Source organism: Schistocerca gregaria, chromosome 10 (assembly GCF_023897955.1).
Source record: "Schistocerca gregaria isolate iqSchGreg1 chromosome 10, iqSchGreg1.2, whole genome shotgun sequence".
Taxonomy (NCBI): Eukaryota; Metazoa; Arthropoda; class Insecta; order Orthoptera; family Acrididae; genus Schistocerca; species Schistocerca gregaria.
In genome coordinates this window covers 217,507,286-217,525,649 of record NC_064929.1, presented here as the reverse complement: position 1 = coordinate 217,525,649, position 18,364 = coordinate 217,507,286, and the positions used below count along the sequence as shown (strand labels likewise).

At 45.4% G+C, this 18,364-nt stretch overlaps 1 protein-coding gene across 1 annotated transcript in view; it reads right to left on the bottom strand.

Moving 5' to 3' along the window:
* LOC126293252 (angiotensin-converting enzyme-like) overlaps positions 1 to 18,364 on the bottom strand; it is a 1,024,671-nt gene that overhangs the window by 849,534 nt on the left and 156,773 nt on the right. The window contains exon 5 of the mRNA XM_049986369.1: positions 15,094 to 15,258. Coding sequence (XP_049842326.1) covers positions 15,094 to 15,258 — 165 coding nt within the window. The remainder of the gene's footprint in view (positions 1 to 15,093; positions 15,259 to 18,364) is intronic.

Sequence of the window (18,364 nt, the reverse complement as noted above, 5' to 3'; positions counted from 1 at the left end):
CCTATACACACTTAACCGCAACGACACGTCGTTCCACCGAAGCCGGGAGTGTGGAGGTACTCAGGTGCATCCGTTATTTGTCGGAATGGCCTTTTATTTTTGTTTTGAAGGCGGTCTGTGTGCCATTTTCCGTGGAATTCTGCTTATGCGGCCAGTGACTGCAGAAACAAACCGTAACTATACAACATAACAAGGCGCTTCCTCGCCAATCCAATTAGTATAATATGGACAATCTGTCGCAGCCATAGCACTTCATTGTGTTCTTTAACAAATCCAACTCCGATTGCAACCGTTCGTTGTCGCCGATACGGACGGCAGGCGAAGACAGAGTCTAAAGTTTATTTTGCGATGTGTCTCATTTAAGAACTGCGGAGCAGATGAAGATGCTCTTTGCTCTGTAGCCACATAACAAATGTGTTACCCACACAGCGGAACCAACAGGAAGACTTTAATGGAGCTTTACTTAACGCCTAAATGTTCCATGCATCTCCACACTGCAGGCGCCTATCGAACGACGTGTGGCTGCTTCTAAGTGTGTGTCGGCGGAACGGGAAGGATTGTTAAAGAACTTATTAAAGAATACAAACGCTACACTCGGCTGAAACAAGTGTGAAATCGGTGGTAGTGGAACATCACCACAACTGGGGCCTTGACACTGATTTCAGTAACGTACGTGTGCTGGCTAAGGAAGCCAACATTTACAGAAGAAAAGTCAGATAAGCGATTGCGATTTCAAAGAACGAATGAGATTCCAATATGTTATGCCTTTCGGCATCTCGCTTCGTGGCTTCCCGACGTCTCTGCACTGGCCATCGGTGCTTGTTTCGACGCGGGACTCATGTAATCCACTCAATGAGATTGCAAGCCGAAGACGTGTGTGGGGACGCGGTGGGGCGCCAGCCTGACGACCAGGGCCGGCGGTCTGGGCTGGCGTTTGGACCCCACTGATTGTCATCCGGGACACCTCTACAGCACAGCGGAACTTCGATGGTGTTCTGCGCCCGCTTTTGTTGCCCTTCACAACAAGGCATCCTGTGCTTACATTTCAGCAAGACAGTGCGTGCCCGCACACGGTGAGAGTTTTCTCTCTGTCTTCGTTCTTGCCACAACCTATCTTGGCCAGCGAGGTTGCCGGTTGAGAAAGTTTGGGGAATTACGAGCAGGGTCCACCAACGACGTCGGGATTTTAACGATCTATCGTGACAGTTGCGCAGAATTTGGCTCGATATGCCTCTGGTGGACATCCAACAACTATCGGGGCAAACCCCAAGAAACGCTTGCAGAAGGGCCAGAGGTGGACCGATGCCCTATAGACTTGCTCAGTTTGTGAAGCTCTTTGTTTTGAATAAATCGTCCAATGTTTGTGAAATTGTTATTGTTTATTTATGTACAGGGCATAGACAAAATAGTGTGGTAGTAATGGGACGGTTGTGTTTGACGGTCAACAACCCAGGTAAGGCATGTGTCGCGGTGGACTATGCGTGTTCAGTACGGACTAGGCATCGGTGCAGATTGTTTACGAGCAGTGCACACACTTCGCATTTGCATTCACAGGCCGAGATCGACGTGCAATGAAAGACCTACTTGTGGTGTCACCGCCAGACACCACACTTGCTAGGTGGTAGCCTTTAAATCCGCCGCGTGTCGCCACTATCTGTGATTGCAGACCGAGCGCCGCCACACGGCAGGTCTACAGAGACTTCCTAGCACTCGCCCCAGTTGTACAGCCGACTTTGCTAGCGATGGTTCACTGACTTCTACGCTCTCATTTGCCGAGACGATAGTTAGCGTAGCCTTCAGCTACGTTACTTGCTACGACCTGGCAAGGCGCCATTGTCAGTTTCTATTGATACTGTGAATCATGTAATGTCAAAAGCGACGTTCATCATTGATGGATTAAAGTTAAGTATTCCATCAGCTACGTCCGTTTTTCTCAATTCTAATTCCCTTGTCGTGTTCCAGACCTCACGCCAGCCTGCGTGACCTAAAACGCGTGCATTTCGGCCTCCTTAAGTAACCCTGTATTGGCTCCCCGGCCAACCACAACACTACTAGAGTTCCAAAGAGGGCAGACTGTGGGGGTCCGATTAGCCGGAGCGCCAGTAACCAAGACAGCCGACATACTGAAAGTTACGAGAGCAACTGTTTCAACAGCCCACACAAAACATGGGGACACAGAATCGTGTAAACCCAAAAGTGGGCTGAAATCATGACAGAGATCGTTGTACGCTAACACCAATTGTGTTAAAACAGCGCAAAACTAGCCGGCCCGCGTGGCCAGCGGTTCTAGGCGCTACAGTCTGGAACCGCGCGACCGCTACGGTCGCAGGTTCCAATCCTGCCTCGGGCATGGTTGTGTGTGATGTCCGTAGGTTAGTCAGGTTTAAGTAGTTCTAAGCTCTAGGGGACTGATGACCTCCGAAATTAAGTCCCGTAGTGCTCAGAGCCATTTGAACCATTTGAAGCACAAAACTACGGCGGCTAAAGTGATTGCAGAGCTCAATAGCCATCTTCGATACCCCGTATTAATCGACACTGTCCATAGTGAACTCCATAAAGCGAATATTCGTGGACGAGCTGCTGCACCGAAACCAATAGTGACGACAACCAACACAAAGAAACGTAAAACATGATATTAAGAGCATAAATCCTGAGGGGCTGGCCAGGGGTAACACGTCATGTCGTCCGACGAGTCAAAGTTTTCGTTATTTCCAATACCAGGCCGGGCCAAAAGAAGATTATAATTATGGCTGCTTGATTACAACGGCTAAGCGCAGAGGTGGAAGTGTGATGGTGTGCGCAAAATCTGATACTATTCTGCAGGTCCCACCATTACTCTCCAAGGCCTTGTTATAGTCAACAATTATGTGAACGTTTTATGTGATGAGGTGCACCCCATGATTCAAATGTTGTTCACCAACAATGATGCCATATTTCAGGAGGATAATGCACCCATTCACACAGCTAGTACAATCGTGGTACGAGGAACATGCAACTCAACTGGTGAGCGCATCCCAGGACTTTAACATTATGGAACCCACGTGGGCGGTATTGCAGCGCACAGTCCGCAGTAGATTTCCGTCTCCCTCGTCACTGCACGAGTTAAAAGAGGTTCTGATCGAAGAGTGGCTTAACATTCCACTGGAGACTATACAATCATCATATGCCAGTATTCCAAGAAGAATCGCAGCTGTATTACGGGCAGATGGGGGTCCAACCCCTTATTAATAAACTATTCCCAAGTAAGTACAGGTGTTCACATTATCTTGTCTATCCCCTGTACATGACATCTACCGACTTCCATCTTGTCCGGTTAATTCCTCGTGGTGCGTTTTTTTTAATTTTTGAGTTAGTGTGTGTAACTCGGCACCACAAAATACTCTACAGGTGCACATGTTAATTAATACGTCTGCGCAGTGTAAGTAAAGCTATTAATGTGTTATCTCCTTGAAAATGCCTAACTTTATTTATCGGCCACATCTATTACCGACGCATCACTCAGGGTAGGCAAGTTGCTTCACGTCGGTGTAATGTGCATTCGTTCGCTCTGTAATTTCGAGTCTGCGCGGCAGGAACGCAGAGGTCCGGAGGACTGTGAGTACCAGACGCAGGCAGAGGGGGGCGGGCAGAGACGAAGCCGGCAGGAAGCGGCGAGCGCACCAGCAGGCTAGCAGCGCGACCTTCACGGCTGCGGACCGTCAGCCGTCCTTCCGCGTTGCACAAGACTGCCGGCAGCGGAAAAAGTCCCACCTGCAGTCCTGGCGTGGTCTAGGCCACGCCGACCCTACCCGCTCTTCGTGACGAGCCGTTCCAGTCACGCCGAGCTAGGTCGCTCCCATACGCACATCTGTACTCGCCAAGCCACCTCATTTTGTGTGGAGCATGGTACTTTGTGCACGAGCGTCACTTGCGCCCTGTCCTGCTGTAGTGGAGCGCGAAACCAGCGATTGGGCCACAGTGTGACGTGGACTCTGCCACATATTATTCCTAAAGATACCACGCCGGTGGAAGTAACGTTACAAAGTGTGGCTACGAAATAACGGGACTATTGCTGTAAAATAGTTTGTTTCAAAAACATTAATATTTAGTTATCACCCCCTCAGTATACTGCCCTCCTCTGCCCCTACAGCGTTCCATGTGGATTTTCCAGTGATGGTAACAGTGCTGGAAGTCTTCCTCTGTGAGCTCCTTGATGACGCGTGTCGCTTTTTCTTTAACTGATCCAACGGACTGAAATCCGGTTCCTCTTAACGCAGGTGTGACCTTAAGTCAGGTGGTACTGGAGCAGGTGCGTGGTCCCCACGCTGGGACGCTGTACGTCGCTAGCAACTTCTTAACACAATTCGGGTCGTTTCCTTCTTATTTTCTCGCGGAATTGAGCAACAAGTGCAAGGTACTAATGTTCGTTACACAATTCTATGAATATAAAAAATAATCGTCATCGCTTTCAATCTTAGTTTGATGTTTCGAGCTTTTTTCGCTCTCGGTGAAGCCCAGCCCTTTCAATTCATCGACTGGCGCTTAGTTTCTGGATGATGAGTGAAAATCCAAGATTCGTCACATGTTATCACGTTTTTCAGAAGAAGTTTACTCATAAAAAGGAATTTATGAACTACACTCCTGGAAATGGAAAAAAGAACACATTGACACCGGTGTGTCAGACCCACCATACTTGCTCCGGACACTGCGAGAGGGCTGTACAAGCAATGATCACACGCACGGCACAGCGGACACACCAGGAACCGCGGTGTTGGCCGTCGAATGGCGCTAGCTGCGCAGCATCTGTGCACCGCCGCCGTCAGTGTCAGCCAGTTTGACGTGGCATACGGCGACCATAACCACTTCCTGTCAATCGTCGGTGCAGTTGGACCAGAGGGCCCAGTCCGCGCCGCCACCAGCTAGCATAGCGACTTGTTGACAGGGCCATGGCTACCTGGGGTCTGCGCCACGCTCCAATCCTACCCTCAGCTCTTACCAACTGAAATCGGGACTTATATGACCAGGTCACGGTTTCACAGTCAAGTATCCAACCGATACGGTCACGAGCCCAGAAGAGGTGGTGCAGCCAGTGTCGTGATTTTAGCAAATGCGATAGCGTGTTCCTCTGCTGCCGTAACCCATCAACGCCAAATTTCACCGATCTGTCCTGACGGATACGTTCGTCGTACGTGCCACATCGATTTTTGCTGTTATTTCGCACAGTGTGCTTGTCTCTTAGCACTGACAACTGCATGCAAACGCCGCTGCTCTTGGTCGTTAAGTGAAGGCCGTCGGCTGTGACCGAGCGGCCCTAGGCGCTTCAGTCCGGAAACGCGCTGCTGCTACGGTCGCAGGTTCGAATCCTGCTTCGGGGATGGATGTGTGTGATGTCCTTAGTTAGGTTTAAGTAGTATCTAAGTCTAGGGGACTGCGACCTCAGATGTAAAGTCCCATAGTGCTCAGAGCCATTTGAACCATTTGAAGGTCGTCGGCCACTGCGTTGTCTGCGGTGAGAGGTAATGGTTGCAATCTGGTGTTGCCGGCAAACTCTTGACACTGTGGAAGCCGGAATAATGAATTCCCTAACGATTTCAGAAACGGAATGTACCATACGTCTGGCTCCGACAACAATTCTGCGCTCCAAGTCTGTTAGTTCCCGCCGTGCGGCCGTAATCACGTCGGAAACCTTTTTACACGAATTACCTGAATACAAATGACAAGTCCGCCAAAGCACTGCCCTTTTGTACCATGTGTACGCTGAACTACCGCCACCTGTATACGTATAAATTGCTATCCGACGACTTTTGTCAGCACTGTGTATTATACAGGGTGAACCACTGACAAACTTTCAGAGATGTTAGTATACTAAAAAACAAGAAAAACTGCCCGGTAAATATGGGCTCTAAAACGCCCAAGTTAACAAAACGCGCAGTTTTTGTCCTTTACTACTGTGAAACACATTTCTTCTTGTGAACAGGTGCACATAGTTCCTAATATATGCATTTTACATCCCCTGTTTAATATACATTTTTTCTTGTTTTGGACCATACTACTTACTCCCAAACTATGGAAATCAAAGGAGGAGGAGGAGGAGGAGGAGGAGGAGGAGGAGGAGGAGGAGGAGGAGGAAGAAGAAGATGGTTTCGTGGTATTGAAGGTGAAAACGTGCCCATAGCTATTCAGGTAAGTATTTTACAGCGCATGTTCATTAGACCTTTTTTCTTGTTTTGGTCCATACTACCACATCTGAACCTTTGTTAATGGTGTTGTGGTCTTCACGCTGTATGTCGCGTAGGTATGGTGGGAATAATGCAAAAGAAATAAAATTTTATCTGTCGATTTGACTAAAAATCCTAAGAAGTATCGCTCTTACACAAAGTCAGTAGGTCGAAATCATGTACTCAGCCGATCAGTGACCGTGCTGGTATAGAAACTGCATTCGGTCTTCCGAAACTGTTCCACCGCAGACGATCGTAACACGGTGCCTGTCTTCAGCCACGGTGAGAACGCCGAAGCGTCACATGTCCAGATAACTGATCGTTGACGAGAAATACTACTACAGTCGCTTAACAGCTGAAAGGTTTGACGACGAGATGAAATACCTGTAAGATTCTGCATAAATCATGCGAAAGAACTTGCCCTTCTACCAGTAGTCTAACACTGATCGCTGGATCACCGAAGCGTACCTATTGGAGAAAAAAGTACGTCATTCGCGTTTTCAGGAAGTGTCGTAGGACAGATGTGCATAATTACAGACCATGTCGGTGACGTCTGTCAGTTGTGCAATGGTGGATCATGTTTCATGCTCACGTGTTACAACGTCTTTGCAGAAAAAAGAATCTCCTACAGGGCAATCAAGATGGATTCCCGAGCCTCAGTTCGCTCTGTCCGTCCACGAGTTTCACAGCGTTGCAGAAATCGGCACCCCGGTTGACGCCGCGTTTCCCCACTGCAGGAACGTATCTGGCACAGTTGCGTACTGCCATTTGGGAAATAAAATACCAGCTTGCCGAGTATCGGACCAGATCAGTGAAGACTGATTGCTGGGGCTAACTCGCTGACAGGTAATATTTCGCCAGTTTTTGATCCACCCTGTGCTTCGCGTACTATATCGGCCATTTGTAGATATTTTATCAAAAATAAGAACCGTAACTTAGGTAAAAACTGACGAACTAATTTCCAAATTTTATTTCACCTGATGAATTGGGTGTGATTATCTGTGCGCCTGCGGTCGCTGGGAACAAAAAAAATGAAATAAGTGCCTTCTTGAACTTATCTCGTCAGCTTACAAAAAAACATTACTGCCAGCATTCGGTGCTCTCGGTGGTTGGATGCTCGGGAAATCAGGCTGGCCTACAAAGCATATACTGCTTGCAAAGCACTCGCGAGACCCACACTGCGTAGAATATTGCTTATGTGTGTGGGATCCGTACCAGATAGGATTATCAGCAGATATACAGCGCGCTCAAAGTAGGTCACCACCACCCACGTGTCTGTTTAACCCAATCACTGAAAAACCTCAGCTGGAAGATGCTGCAAGATAGTTGCAAACTATCTCGTAAAAGACTACTCACAATGTTTTAGGTACCAGTATTAAGTGAGCAATATAGGTAAATACTGCTAAACCTCTGCATTTCGCTCCTTTAGGGACGCCTAAGACGAAATCAAACCAGTTAGAGCTTGCAGAGAGGAATTACAGTAGTCACACGCGAATGGAAGGGCAAATTGTTCAAATGGCTCTGACTACTATGGGACTTAACATCTGATGTCATCAGTCCCCTAGAACTTAGAACTACTTAAACCTAACTAACCTAAGGACATCACACACACCCATGCCCGAGGCAGGATTCGAAGCCGCGACCGTAGCAGCAGCGTGGTTCCGAACTGAAGCGCCTCGAACCGCTCGGCTACAGCGGCCAATGGAAGGGCAAGAAAAATAAATTTGGTACAGTGGGAAATCTCGTCTGCTGCCATGCACTTGACAGTGCTTTGCAGAGTACAGATGCAGATGTGTCGTGTGCGAGTAAATCAGGAGCGCTTCTCTGAACTACGGCACGATATTCCTGGCTACTACGCGGTGGTCAAGCGATTTTTTGTGAGAAACCCAACGCTGCCCACGCATCTGAAGAAAACACGTTAAACGAAGATTTGTAGCTTCAATAAAAACCCCACTCGTACTCTATCAAGGACCAGCCACGGTGTGAATCGGACCTTTATAGTAGGTACAAATCACTGCTAAACTATCCACATCGCACAAGCACAAACCGTCGTATTTCTCGTATAAAATTATTTGACCACGCCATTGCACCTCGGATATACTGAGATCACAAATTACAAACAAAATTGTCGATGTTCTGCTGTATTAACTTCTTTTGTTAACTAGTTTTTGGCTTCCAAGGTCTTCACCAGACTGCAACCGACTGTCCTGGTGAACGCACTGAAGAAGACGTTACACCTCGACACTGAGGTACAAACACAGAGCAAATGTCGTCTTTGACAGAGCAGGTGTAGTGTAATTAAAGCGTTAAAGTTAAACCGTAAATAAATGTAAAAGGAACAGAGGAGACGATCATTATGACTATTGTTTTTGTTGTGGTCTTCGCTCCGAAGACAGCTTTCATAGAACCGCCCACACTCCACTATCCCGTGCAAGCCTATTCACCTCTGCGTGACTACTGCAATCTACATCTCTTTCAACGTACTGCATACATTCCTTTGCCTCCCTCTAAACGTTTTTATGCCCCACACTTCCTTCCACTGTCAAATTGACAATTTCTTCGTGCCTCAGAAAGTCTCCTACCAAGCGATCCCTTCTTTTAGCCAAGTTGTGCCTGCATTTCTTTTTCCCCTCAATTCGATTCAGTTCCTGGTCACTAGTTACTGGAGCTGCCAGTGCTATCTCCAGCATATTCCTTAGCACCACATTCCAAAAGCTTCTGTTGTCTTCTTGTCTGAACAGCTCATTCAGCCAAGATTCACTTCTGTAGAAGGCTACACTCCCTAAATACCTTCAGAAAAAGCTTCCTAACACTTAAATTTCTATTCGATGTTAAATTCATTTTCTTCAGAATTTTTTTCCCTTGTTATAGACAGTCTCCATTTTATGTACCCTCTAATTCAACTATCACCATTTTGCTATCTAATTAGTAAAACTCCTAACTCTTCTTGTCTGGTTTCCTAAAGTAATTGGCGCATAATGGCTAATTAAATGCGATACTATTCCTTTAGTTTTATTTTACTTTTGTCGATACTGATCTTAAAATATTTTTTCAAGACGCTGTCTATTCCTTTGCACTGCTCTTCAAAGTCTTTTGCCGCCCCTGAAAGAGTTAAACTGTTATCCGCAAACCTCGAGGATTTTATTTGTGCTGCCGTAAATTTAATTCCCTTACGTAATTTCCACTTGCTTTTGTTTGCTGCTTGCTCAATGTACAATTTGAATAAATTCGAGTTACAGCCTAACTCTTCTCAAGAACTACTTCTCATTCTTGACTGCCGGCTCTTGTAACTGCCGTATAGATCTTCTACAAAGTTGTGAATAACCCTTCGCTTCCCATATTTTATCCCTACTACCTTCCGATTTTCAGACAGTGTAATCCAGCCAACGTTGTCAAAATATTTTTTTAATCCGCAAATGCAGATTTGCCTTTCTTCTAAGATAACTCGTAGGGGCAGTATTACCTCGCTTGTCGCTATATTCGTCTGGAACAAAAACTGATCTTCTCCGAGATTGGATTCTACCAGTTTTCCCATTCTTCTGTACATAATTCGGGTTCATGTTTTGCGAACATGGCTCATTAAACATTTTTCGGTAACATTCATACTTGACACCAAATGCCTCCTTCCGAATGCGAATTACTACATTCTTGTTGCTGCCTGAGGGTATTTTGCCTGTCTTATATTAAAACTTATGGTTGAAAAAAGACGTGTGTGTGTGTGTGTGTGTGTGTGTGTGAGAGAGAGAGAGAGAGAGAGAGAGAGAGAGAGAGAGAGAGAGAGAGAGAGAGAGAGAGAGAGAGAGAGAGAGAGTGTGAGAGAGAGAGAGTGTGAGAGAGAGAGAAAGAGAGAGAGGACGAAATGAGTAAGGGGGTGCACTCGATATAAAAGAAGTATATGTGGTTAAAAAAAGTTAGCAGGCTATTCAACAGCGTCAGTTAAATTAAAGAAACAACGTAAAGTAAGTAGAAGAAAGCAGACTTGTAGAAGAGCTTGGGAAGGTGTTACAAATGGTAGGTGATGCAGAAGTAGGATAAGAAGAGATAACTGATCGTTGTAAAAAGAAATACTGAACTAAAATCTATAGCTTACGTGTTTCTATATTATGGTAGTGTTTTGGATCTTTAGTTATGAAGTTCTATCAAGCAGCGATGGAAGAAGATTCCATTTACAGAACATTTTGACATGTACGACATTCCCGACCGGGATCACATACTGCAATGTTGGCAGAACGTGTTGGACTGTTTGCGACAGGAGACCAGCGTAGAAACGTAGCAAACGTCTTCACACAGTGGAGGCAGGGTGGGGAACCAGTACGAGGGCAGTGGAGAGGGTATGTTGGCAGCGTGGTCAACGACTCGGCGTAAGTGTGAGGGGAGTCTTCATCGTCGGCTCTCTGTTCGGGAAGGCCCGCAGTTGCTGAGGCGAAAAGGCGTTGCAAGAAGCAGCGAGCCGTCCCTCACGGCTAATGGCTCCAGGAGTGAAGCACTGAAGACGACTCCGCCGTGGACGGTGCGTAATGGCTGGCAGTTACGGCGTCTCAGCTGCCGGTGTTTACACGACACGACACGACACACACACACACACACACACACACACACACACACACATGCTGAATATTCACGTTTCCGAAGGGGCCGAAACTCTCAAAAGAGTTAAAACCCCCACACGCAACAGGTGAGAAACAGAGCTATTGGGAATAGTCGGTGAACACTACCGTATGACTCAGAAGTAACAGCACATGTGGATTTCACGTTTTCCAATTGCCGCTTTTATAATAGTGAACAGAACCTCTCGATCATACGGTGTAAGCTTTCACGGCCGGTATTGTCTTCACTTAAAACTTCCGGGCTGATAGGCCGTGGTCGAAGTATAAAACTCTCTCCTGACGTTTCGTCTCCGACTGCGGGAGACATCCTCGGAAGTAAAGCGGCATCAGGAGAGAGTTTTATACTTCGACCACGGCCTATCAGCGCGGACGTTTTAAGTGAAGAGAACCTCACGAATTTATCGTACAGAGAAATGTGTTTCTTCAATCAGTATCAGCTCACCGGACAAAAAATTTGTCACCCCTGGAGAAATCATTACCAGCATCAAAGTAGAGCCGTATAATTCACCCCATGGACTCGATAACCACCTGGATTCTGTTAGGGAGGGGAGCCCACAAGATTGTGCAGGTGCGTCGCATCCGGGTTAACCCTTTACTTTGCACATGCAGAAATACTGTAAAGATTATTAAATTACTTAAATCAGATGTATACAGTCATGTGAACAATTTTACTACATTGTTCAAAATTCAGTACGTTACCCGAATCAGTGCCTAGAAGAGGCGCAAGAGTGCTACAATAAAGGTACTGCACTGTTGTTTCTGTGCCAGAAAACATTTTTTGCATTTCGCTCTAGTGCATGTGAAATTTCATTTTGGTGCAAAACACCGAACAATTCCATAGTTCCTGCATTTTACAGTCAGTTTTCCATGAGGGCGGAGTCTACAACTTCCCTTTCGGCCAAAGATTTGACCAGTGACCAAAACTGTCAAATCGTGTATCGTCACTGACACAGGAGACGCCGTTTTCTTCTTCTCCTTCTGGTCTCGATGGCCAGCCAGTACTCAACGCTAGGCTTCCTCTTCCCAGGAAAGCTAAGTCCATTAGCAGTGTCCCAGACGAGAACTCGCAAACACATTCTACATCTACAACGAAACTCTGAGAATCACATTTAAGTGCCTGGCAGGGGATTCATCGAACCAGCTTCACAATAATGCTCTATTATTCGAATCACGAACAGAGTGTGGAAAAAAACTAACACCTATATATTTCCGTGCGAGCTCTGATTTCCCTTATTTTATTATGACCATCGTTTCTCCCTGTGTAGGTTGGCGTCAACGAAGTGTTTTCACATTCTGAGGAGAAAACTGGTGATTGAAATTTCGTGAGAAGATTCCGCCGCAACAAAAAACGCCTTTGTTTTAATGATGTCCACCCAAATCCTGTATCATTTCAGCCACTCTCTCGCCTATTTCCTGATAATACAAAACGTACTGCCCTTCTTTGAACTTACTCGATGTTCTCCGTCAATCCTACCTGGTAAGAATCCCACACTCGCTGCACTACTCCAAAAGAGTGCGTAGTGTAGGCACTCTCTTTGGCAGATGTTACAAAGTGTCCTTCCAATAAAACACAGTCTTTGATCATACTTCCCGCAACATTTTCTGTGTGTTCCTTCCAATTTCAGTTGTTCGTAATTGCAATTCCTAGGTATTTAATCGAATTTACGGCATTTAGATTTGACGCATTCATCGTGTAATCCACGTTTAACGGGTTCCTTTTGGCACTTTTCATTATTTACGGTCAATTGCCAATTTTCTCACTATATTACTATCTTTTCTAAATCTGTTTTGCAATTTGTTTTGATCTTCTGATGACTTTGCTAGTCGATAAACGACAGCATCATCTGAAAACAACCTAAGACGGCTGCTCAGATTGTCTCCCAAATCGTTTATATAGATAAGGAACAGCAAAGGGTCTGTAACACTATCTTGGGGAATGCCAGAAATCATTTCTGTTTTGATCGACGACTTTCCGTCAGTTGCTACGAACTGTGACCTCTTTGACAGGAAGTCACAAATCCAGTCACATAACTGAGACGATATTCCATAAGCACGCAATTTTGCTACGAGCCGCTTGTGTGGTACAGTGTCAAAAGCCTTCCGGAAATCCAGGAATACGGAATCAATCTGAAATCCCTTGTCAATAGCACTCAGCACTTCATGTGAATAAAGAGCTAGTAGTGTTTCACAGGAACGATGTTTTCTAAACCCATGTTGACTGTGTGTCAATAGACCGTTTCCTTCGAGGTAATTCATAACGTTCGAACACAATATATGTTCCTATATCCTGCTGCATATCGACGTTAACGATATGGGCCTGTAGTTTAGTGGATTAATCCTACTGCCTTTCGTAAATATTGGTGTGACATGCGCAACTTTCCAGTCTTTGGGTACGGATCTTTCGTCCAGCGAACGGTTGTATATGATTGTAAAGTATGGAGCTAATGCATCAGCATACCCTGAAAGGAACCTTACTGATATATATGTTAAGTGATTTAAGTTGCTTCATTACGATAGTATAGTGTGACGTTGGTAATGTTTTGGTAAGGATTGCTGTAAAGTATAATTTACCATTAAACTCCTGACTGTTTAAACGATCGAACTCCCACGTATAAAACAGCTTAAAAACATCTGATTACTTTACAAAAGATTTACGTTCCAAAGGTTTAAACCTCCATCATCAGGTGGATTTACATTTTTTTGACGACAGTGAAAGGAACCTGTCAAGACTGGAGGTACTCTATTTCAATTATGTTTACCGTTAGATATACGTTTAATTTTCTGTCAAAATAAACTCGAAACCATGTTCTGAAATAGCGTTTTGTTTCTCCAAAAAATCGTAACAACTCACACACAAATGTCATACTAACAAATGTAAATCCACCTGATGATGGAAGTTTAAACATTTTAAACGCGTCTTGGAGATAAATAAACAGTGAGTGGTAAAAGTAAAGTTGTTTCATTTAATTTGTAATCAACGCACTGTAAACATTCAGTTCAGAATGGAATGTGAGAGACGGGACATGTACTCCACTAGTGTCAAATGTAGATAATATTGTCAGTATTAGAATACAGCCAGGGTGGAGTCGACTAACGTATCGTCAATTAAATTAAAAATGTGAAACAAGAAGATACTTTGGACACAGGAATTAGAAAAGTCCTTCATTTCGGAACTATTAAATGAATCACATATCTGAACACAAAATTGCTTAGCACTATATTGATGTAAAAATTTTAAAGATACCGACGGAAAAATTATTTATAACCATCGCTTGACCTTGAGTGTATCGTCATTTAATTAAATTGATGTCTGACTTAGTAACTACAATTCTTTGTGCTGGAAGTGAGAATAATTAATCTAGAATTAGTGTTCTGTTCCCTACTTCGTATCTATGGTGTCGTAGAGAGATCACGTTGCCACATTAAACTGATTTTAAAAACGGCTGTACGAACGCTCACATTAACGACCACAGTGGCGGGCCTATCATTGTGACTGACCGGTGATCAACATCAACGACAAAATTTGTGAAAATCGGTCTTTCACGATAAAGGAACTCCCGCAACATTTTCCCCAAATTTCACGGAGTTTGGTGCATGAAATTGTGGCGGAGAAGCTTTGTTATCACAAATTTTGTGGTAGGTGGGTTCGCAAAATCCAATCGCAGGCGGCAGATTTGTTTAGAGACAGTACTGAAAAACTTGTGCCACTATCTGGTAAGTGACTCAATATAAATGAAGATTATCTAGAATAATAGCTCAAGAGTGTACCTTTAAAATGTATAGCATAAAAATTGTCTTTTCTGTATTCTTAATTTTTATTTCAGTACATATGTATAGTAGTCTTCTATGGAGATGGGTGGATAAATGGAAAAAAATAACAGTAATAAGTGGACTTCAAATAGGGACGCTCAAAATCGAAGCCGCGATCCTAGCCACTGTGCCACAGCTTCGGGTTAACTCTTTTACTCGCTAAAAGGGACGTGAAGCACATCGAAAACTCCGCTTATTTCGACCGCTCCTGTAATGAGCGAAGTTTCTACGAAATGGGGTCACGGCACTTGCCGGGTTGTCCCCTGATTGGACAGCTACGCGCGTGGCCTGCCTTCGATTGCCGCTCGGCTGCTCGGGGAGTGGGTCTGTGGCGTCCATCCACCATGCTTCGTCACCACCGGGGAGGAAGTGGCTTCAAGTAAAAAGGCCTGCAGCAGACGGTGGAACAACCCCAGATGGAATCTCCCGGCCACTAGCGCCGCACCGTCAGCTCCCATTCAAGTTGAGTGTGGACTCACCGCGGCGGCCTGCGTGGCGGGGTTGACGTCTGTCTCGTAGCGCCACTGCGCGGTGACGTGCCGCGTGCACTGCTGCGACGCCTCCACGTCGATGGCGTCCAGCAGCAGCGGCAGCTCCTGCCGGCCCAGCGCCGGCATCCGGTTCTCCACCCCCGCGTACACCACCTGCCGCAACAACAGCAGCAGCAATAAGCATACGCTCTCTCTCTGTCGCTCCTGGAACAACTGGGTCAAAGGCTGCACAACATGTGGAGCACAGTAAACAGTAGTGCAAGGAGATATCGGAACATGAGGGGGGGGGGGGGGGGGGGGGGGGGGGACAGACAAAAATTAAAAAAATCTTTTGAATCATTTTCAGTGATGGGTGTCCCAAACTTTGCAGGTATTTGTATCGAAAATCACGGTACACCACGACAAGCTGCTCTGAAAATATTACTGTTATTCGTTTAGACTATTACTGACCACCATCAGACCATCAGGCACATCTATATGGATACTCTGCAAATCACGTTTATGTACCTGGCAGAGGGTTCATCGAACCACCTTCACAATTCTCTATTATTCCAACCCTCGTATAGCGCGCGGAAAGTATGAACACCTATATCTTTCCGTACGAGCTCTGATTTCCCTTATTTTATCATGGTGATCGTTCCTCCCTACGTAAGTTGGTGTCAACAAAACATTTTCGCATTCGAAGGACAAAGTTGTTGATTCGAATTTTTTGAGAAGATTCCGTCGCTACGAAAACGCCTTTCTTTTAATGATTTCCATCCCAAATCCTGTGTGGCCGAGCGGTTCTAGTCGCTACAGTCTGGAACCGCGCGACCGCTATGGTCGCAGGTTCGAATACTGCCTCTGACATGGACGTGTGTGATGTCCTTAGGTTAGTTATGTTTAAGTAGTTCTAAGTTCTAGGAGACTGATGACCTCAGATGTGAAGTCCCATAGTGCTCAGAGCCATTTGAACATCGCCGAACATGATCATTTTGGTGGTCCGGGTGTTAGGGTGTGCGGAGGCATAATGTTGCATTGGCATATTGACCTCCAGAATTTTTAACACGATGCACACAGCAGTCAAAGTTATTGCGACACTACTCTCTATCCATCGGTGTCTTTTGTGGGGTGCATCCGAACCTGTGTTGAATTTTATGGACGACAATGTGCGAGCGCAGTGAAGAACGCAAGTGGAGGATCTCTTGGAAGCAGAGTATATTCGGCGAATGGACCGATCTACGCGCAGGCTCGCGTTAAATCCCATGGGGCACGTGGGGGGCCGTCCTGCAGCCCGTCCACTGGTCCCAACCACATCGAGCAGCTGACACCCGCACTGCTGGAGAAACGGAGGGCCCTGCCCTCCAACACCAACTCCCAACCAGTTTTGTGGCCAGCGTGGGAGCCCACATTACACGCTCTCTATTAACTACCACGTCCCGTAAATCGCTGTGCCTTCACCGCAATTCTCTCTGAATAAAAGTGTCGTTTCTCTGCATCTGATTCCGTACTTCTTTCAGTTACCTTCTGTGCTATATAGCACTAGTTGCTTGTATGCATGGTCCATGTTTGGTGGAACCACATGACTTGGCACTGATACAATATGAGAAAGTTACTTCCGTTCTTACGTTTTGCACACTACCAGAGAATCTATATACTGCCGAGAAGATCCAACTCCTATACTAACGACCCCAGTTCAATTCTCGGTACTGGTAGGGAACTTCCCACGATGGCAGAACTGGAACGGGTAGCACTCGGCCTGGTGATGCTAAGTGTAGATCTTTTCGAGAGAAAAGTTGTTCCAATGAAAATTAATTACCTTACAGATCTATGTAAAACATTATCGGTTTTCTTGCCGCGTCAGTTCGGGATAAAATCTCAAGCTTTCGACAATTACATATATCGTCATCGTCAGGAGCAACTGACTGTCTTCACTGCCTTTGTGATAGCCATCGTCGAAAGCTAGAGATTTTATCCCGAAGTGATGCGGCAAGAAAACCGAGAATGTTTTACATATAAGTGCCGTCGCAAAAGACTTCGTTTCCATATCTTACCCAATGTTTTTTTTTTTTATTGTGCTTATCTCATTCACGTACCTTCGACTTCCAGACAGCGCTGCCTCACCTCAGATACCTGTTAGGCGTGCTTCACGAATCGAATGCCATAAGTGCGGTAACTGTCGTTGCATCAACGGAAACACGTAATGCTTCTTCCACATAGCTGGACAATGTGCGTCGAAACAGTTGATGGTTGCTGTACAGAATCAACAAATTATTTCATACAACAGTCACGGTCTCCAACAATGTCTTTATTTGACAAAACCGCATTCACTATTCTGTCAGGCGAAACTGAAAAGGTACGAAACGGCGTTCGATTGAAGAAGCACGCCTAACAGGTACCTGACTACGAGAGATTGTCTTGAAGTCGACTGTACGTACATGAGAGAAATGTTAAAATAAAATAAAAAATATACCTGCAAGGAAACTGACCTTCATTGGAATACATAAATAACATCAGCAAGCTCTATGAATACGCTATGCATAACAGACTAAAAATAATAATAATAAAACGAATGAGTGCTACACAACAGCACCAGCTGCCGGGAGAGCTGGGTGCTGATACCACGATCCTCCGGAACGCATCCAAATGACGCCATATAACAAAAGACGGCCGGCACCACTTTCAGAATTTCAGAAGAGACAATGTCGTACTCCTTTCCCTACCGGCCACGCAACCCTCTATCGAACGAAGTGCTTGAAAACGCTTGACATATTCGTTATTCTCCTGTGGATTAAATAATGTATTTTGGAAGTACGGTTGTTAAAAGAGTAACGAAATGTACTGACGGCAAAAAGTCACAACACCAAAAAGTAATTGATGTAGAGTAATGAAATTTGAGGAATAGATTTGTCTAGGTCACATTCTGAAGTGATTAATACTGAAAGATCACAGGTTAATATAAGCGTGAAATTAGCCACTGCAAATGCGAAATGCTGGTACATTAATGACCGGTGTGACTGCTAGAAAGTTGAATGCAAGCACGCAAAGATGCATGCTTTGTGTACTACAGGTGCCAGATGTCAGTTTGTGGGATAGAGTGCCGCGCCTGTTGCACTTGGTTGGGCAACAAATGTACGGTTAATGTCGTTTGGGTATTACGCTGGAGTTGTCCGATGATGTCGCATACGTCCTCGATTGGAGACAGATCTGGTGATCGAGCAGCACGAGGCAACATGTCGGGGGTCTGTGGAGCACGTTCGGTTATAACAGCGGTATGTCG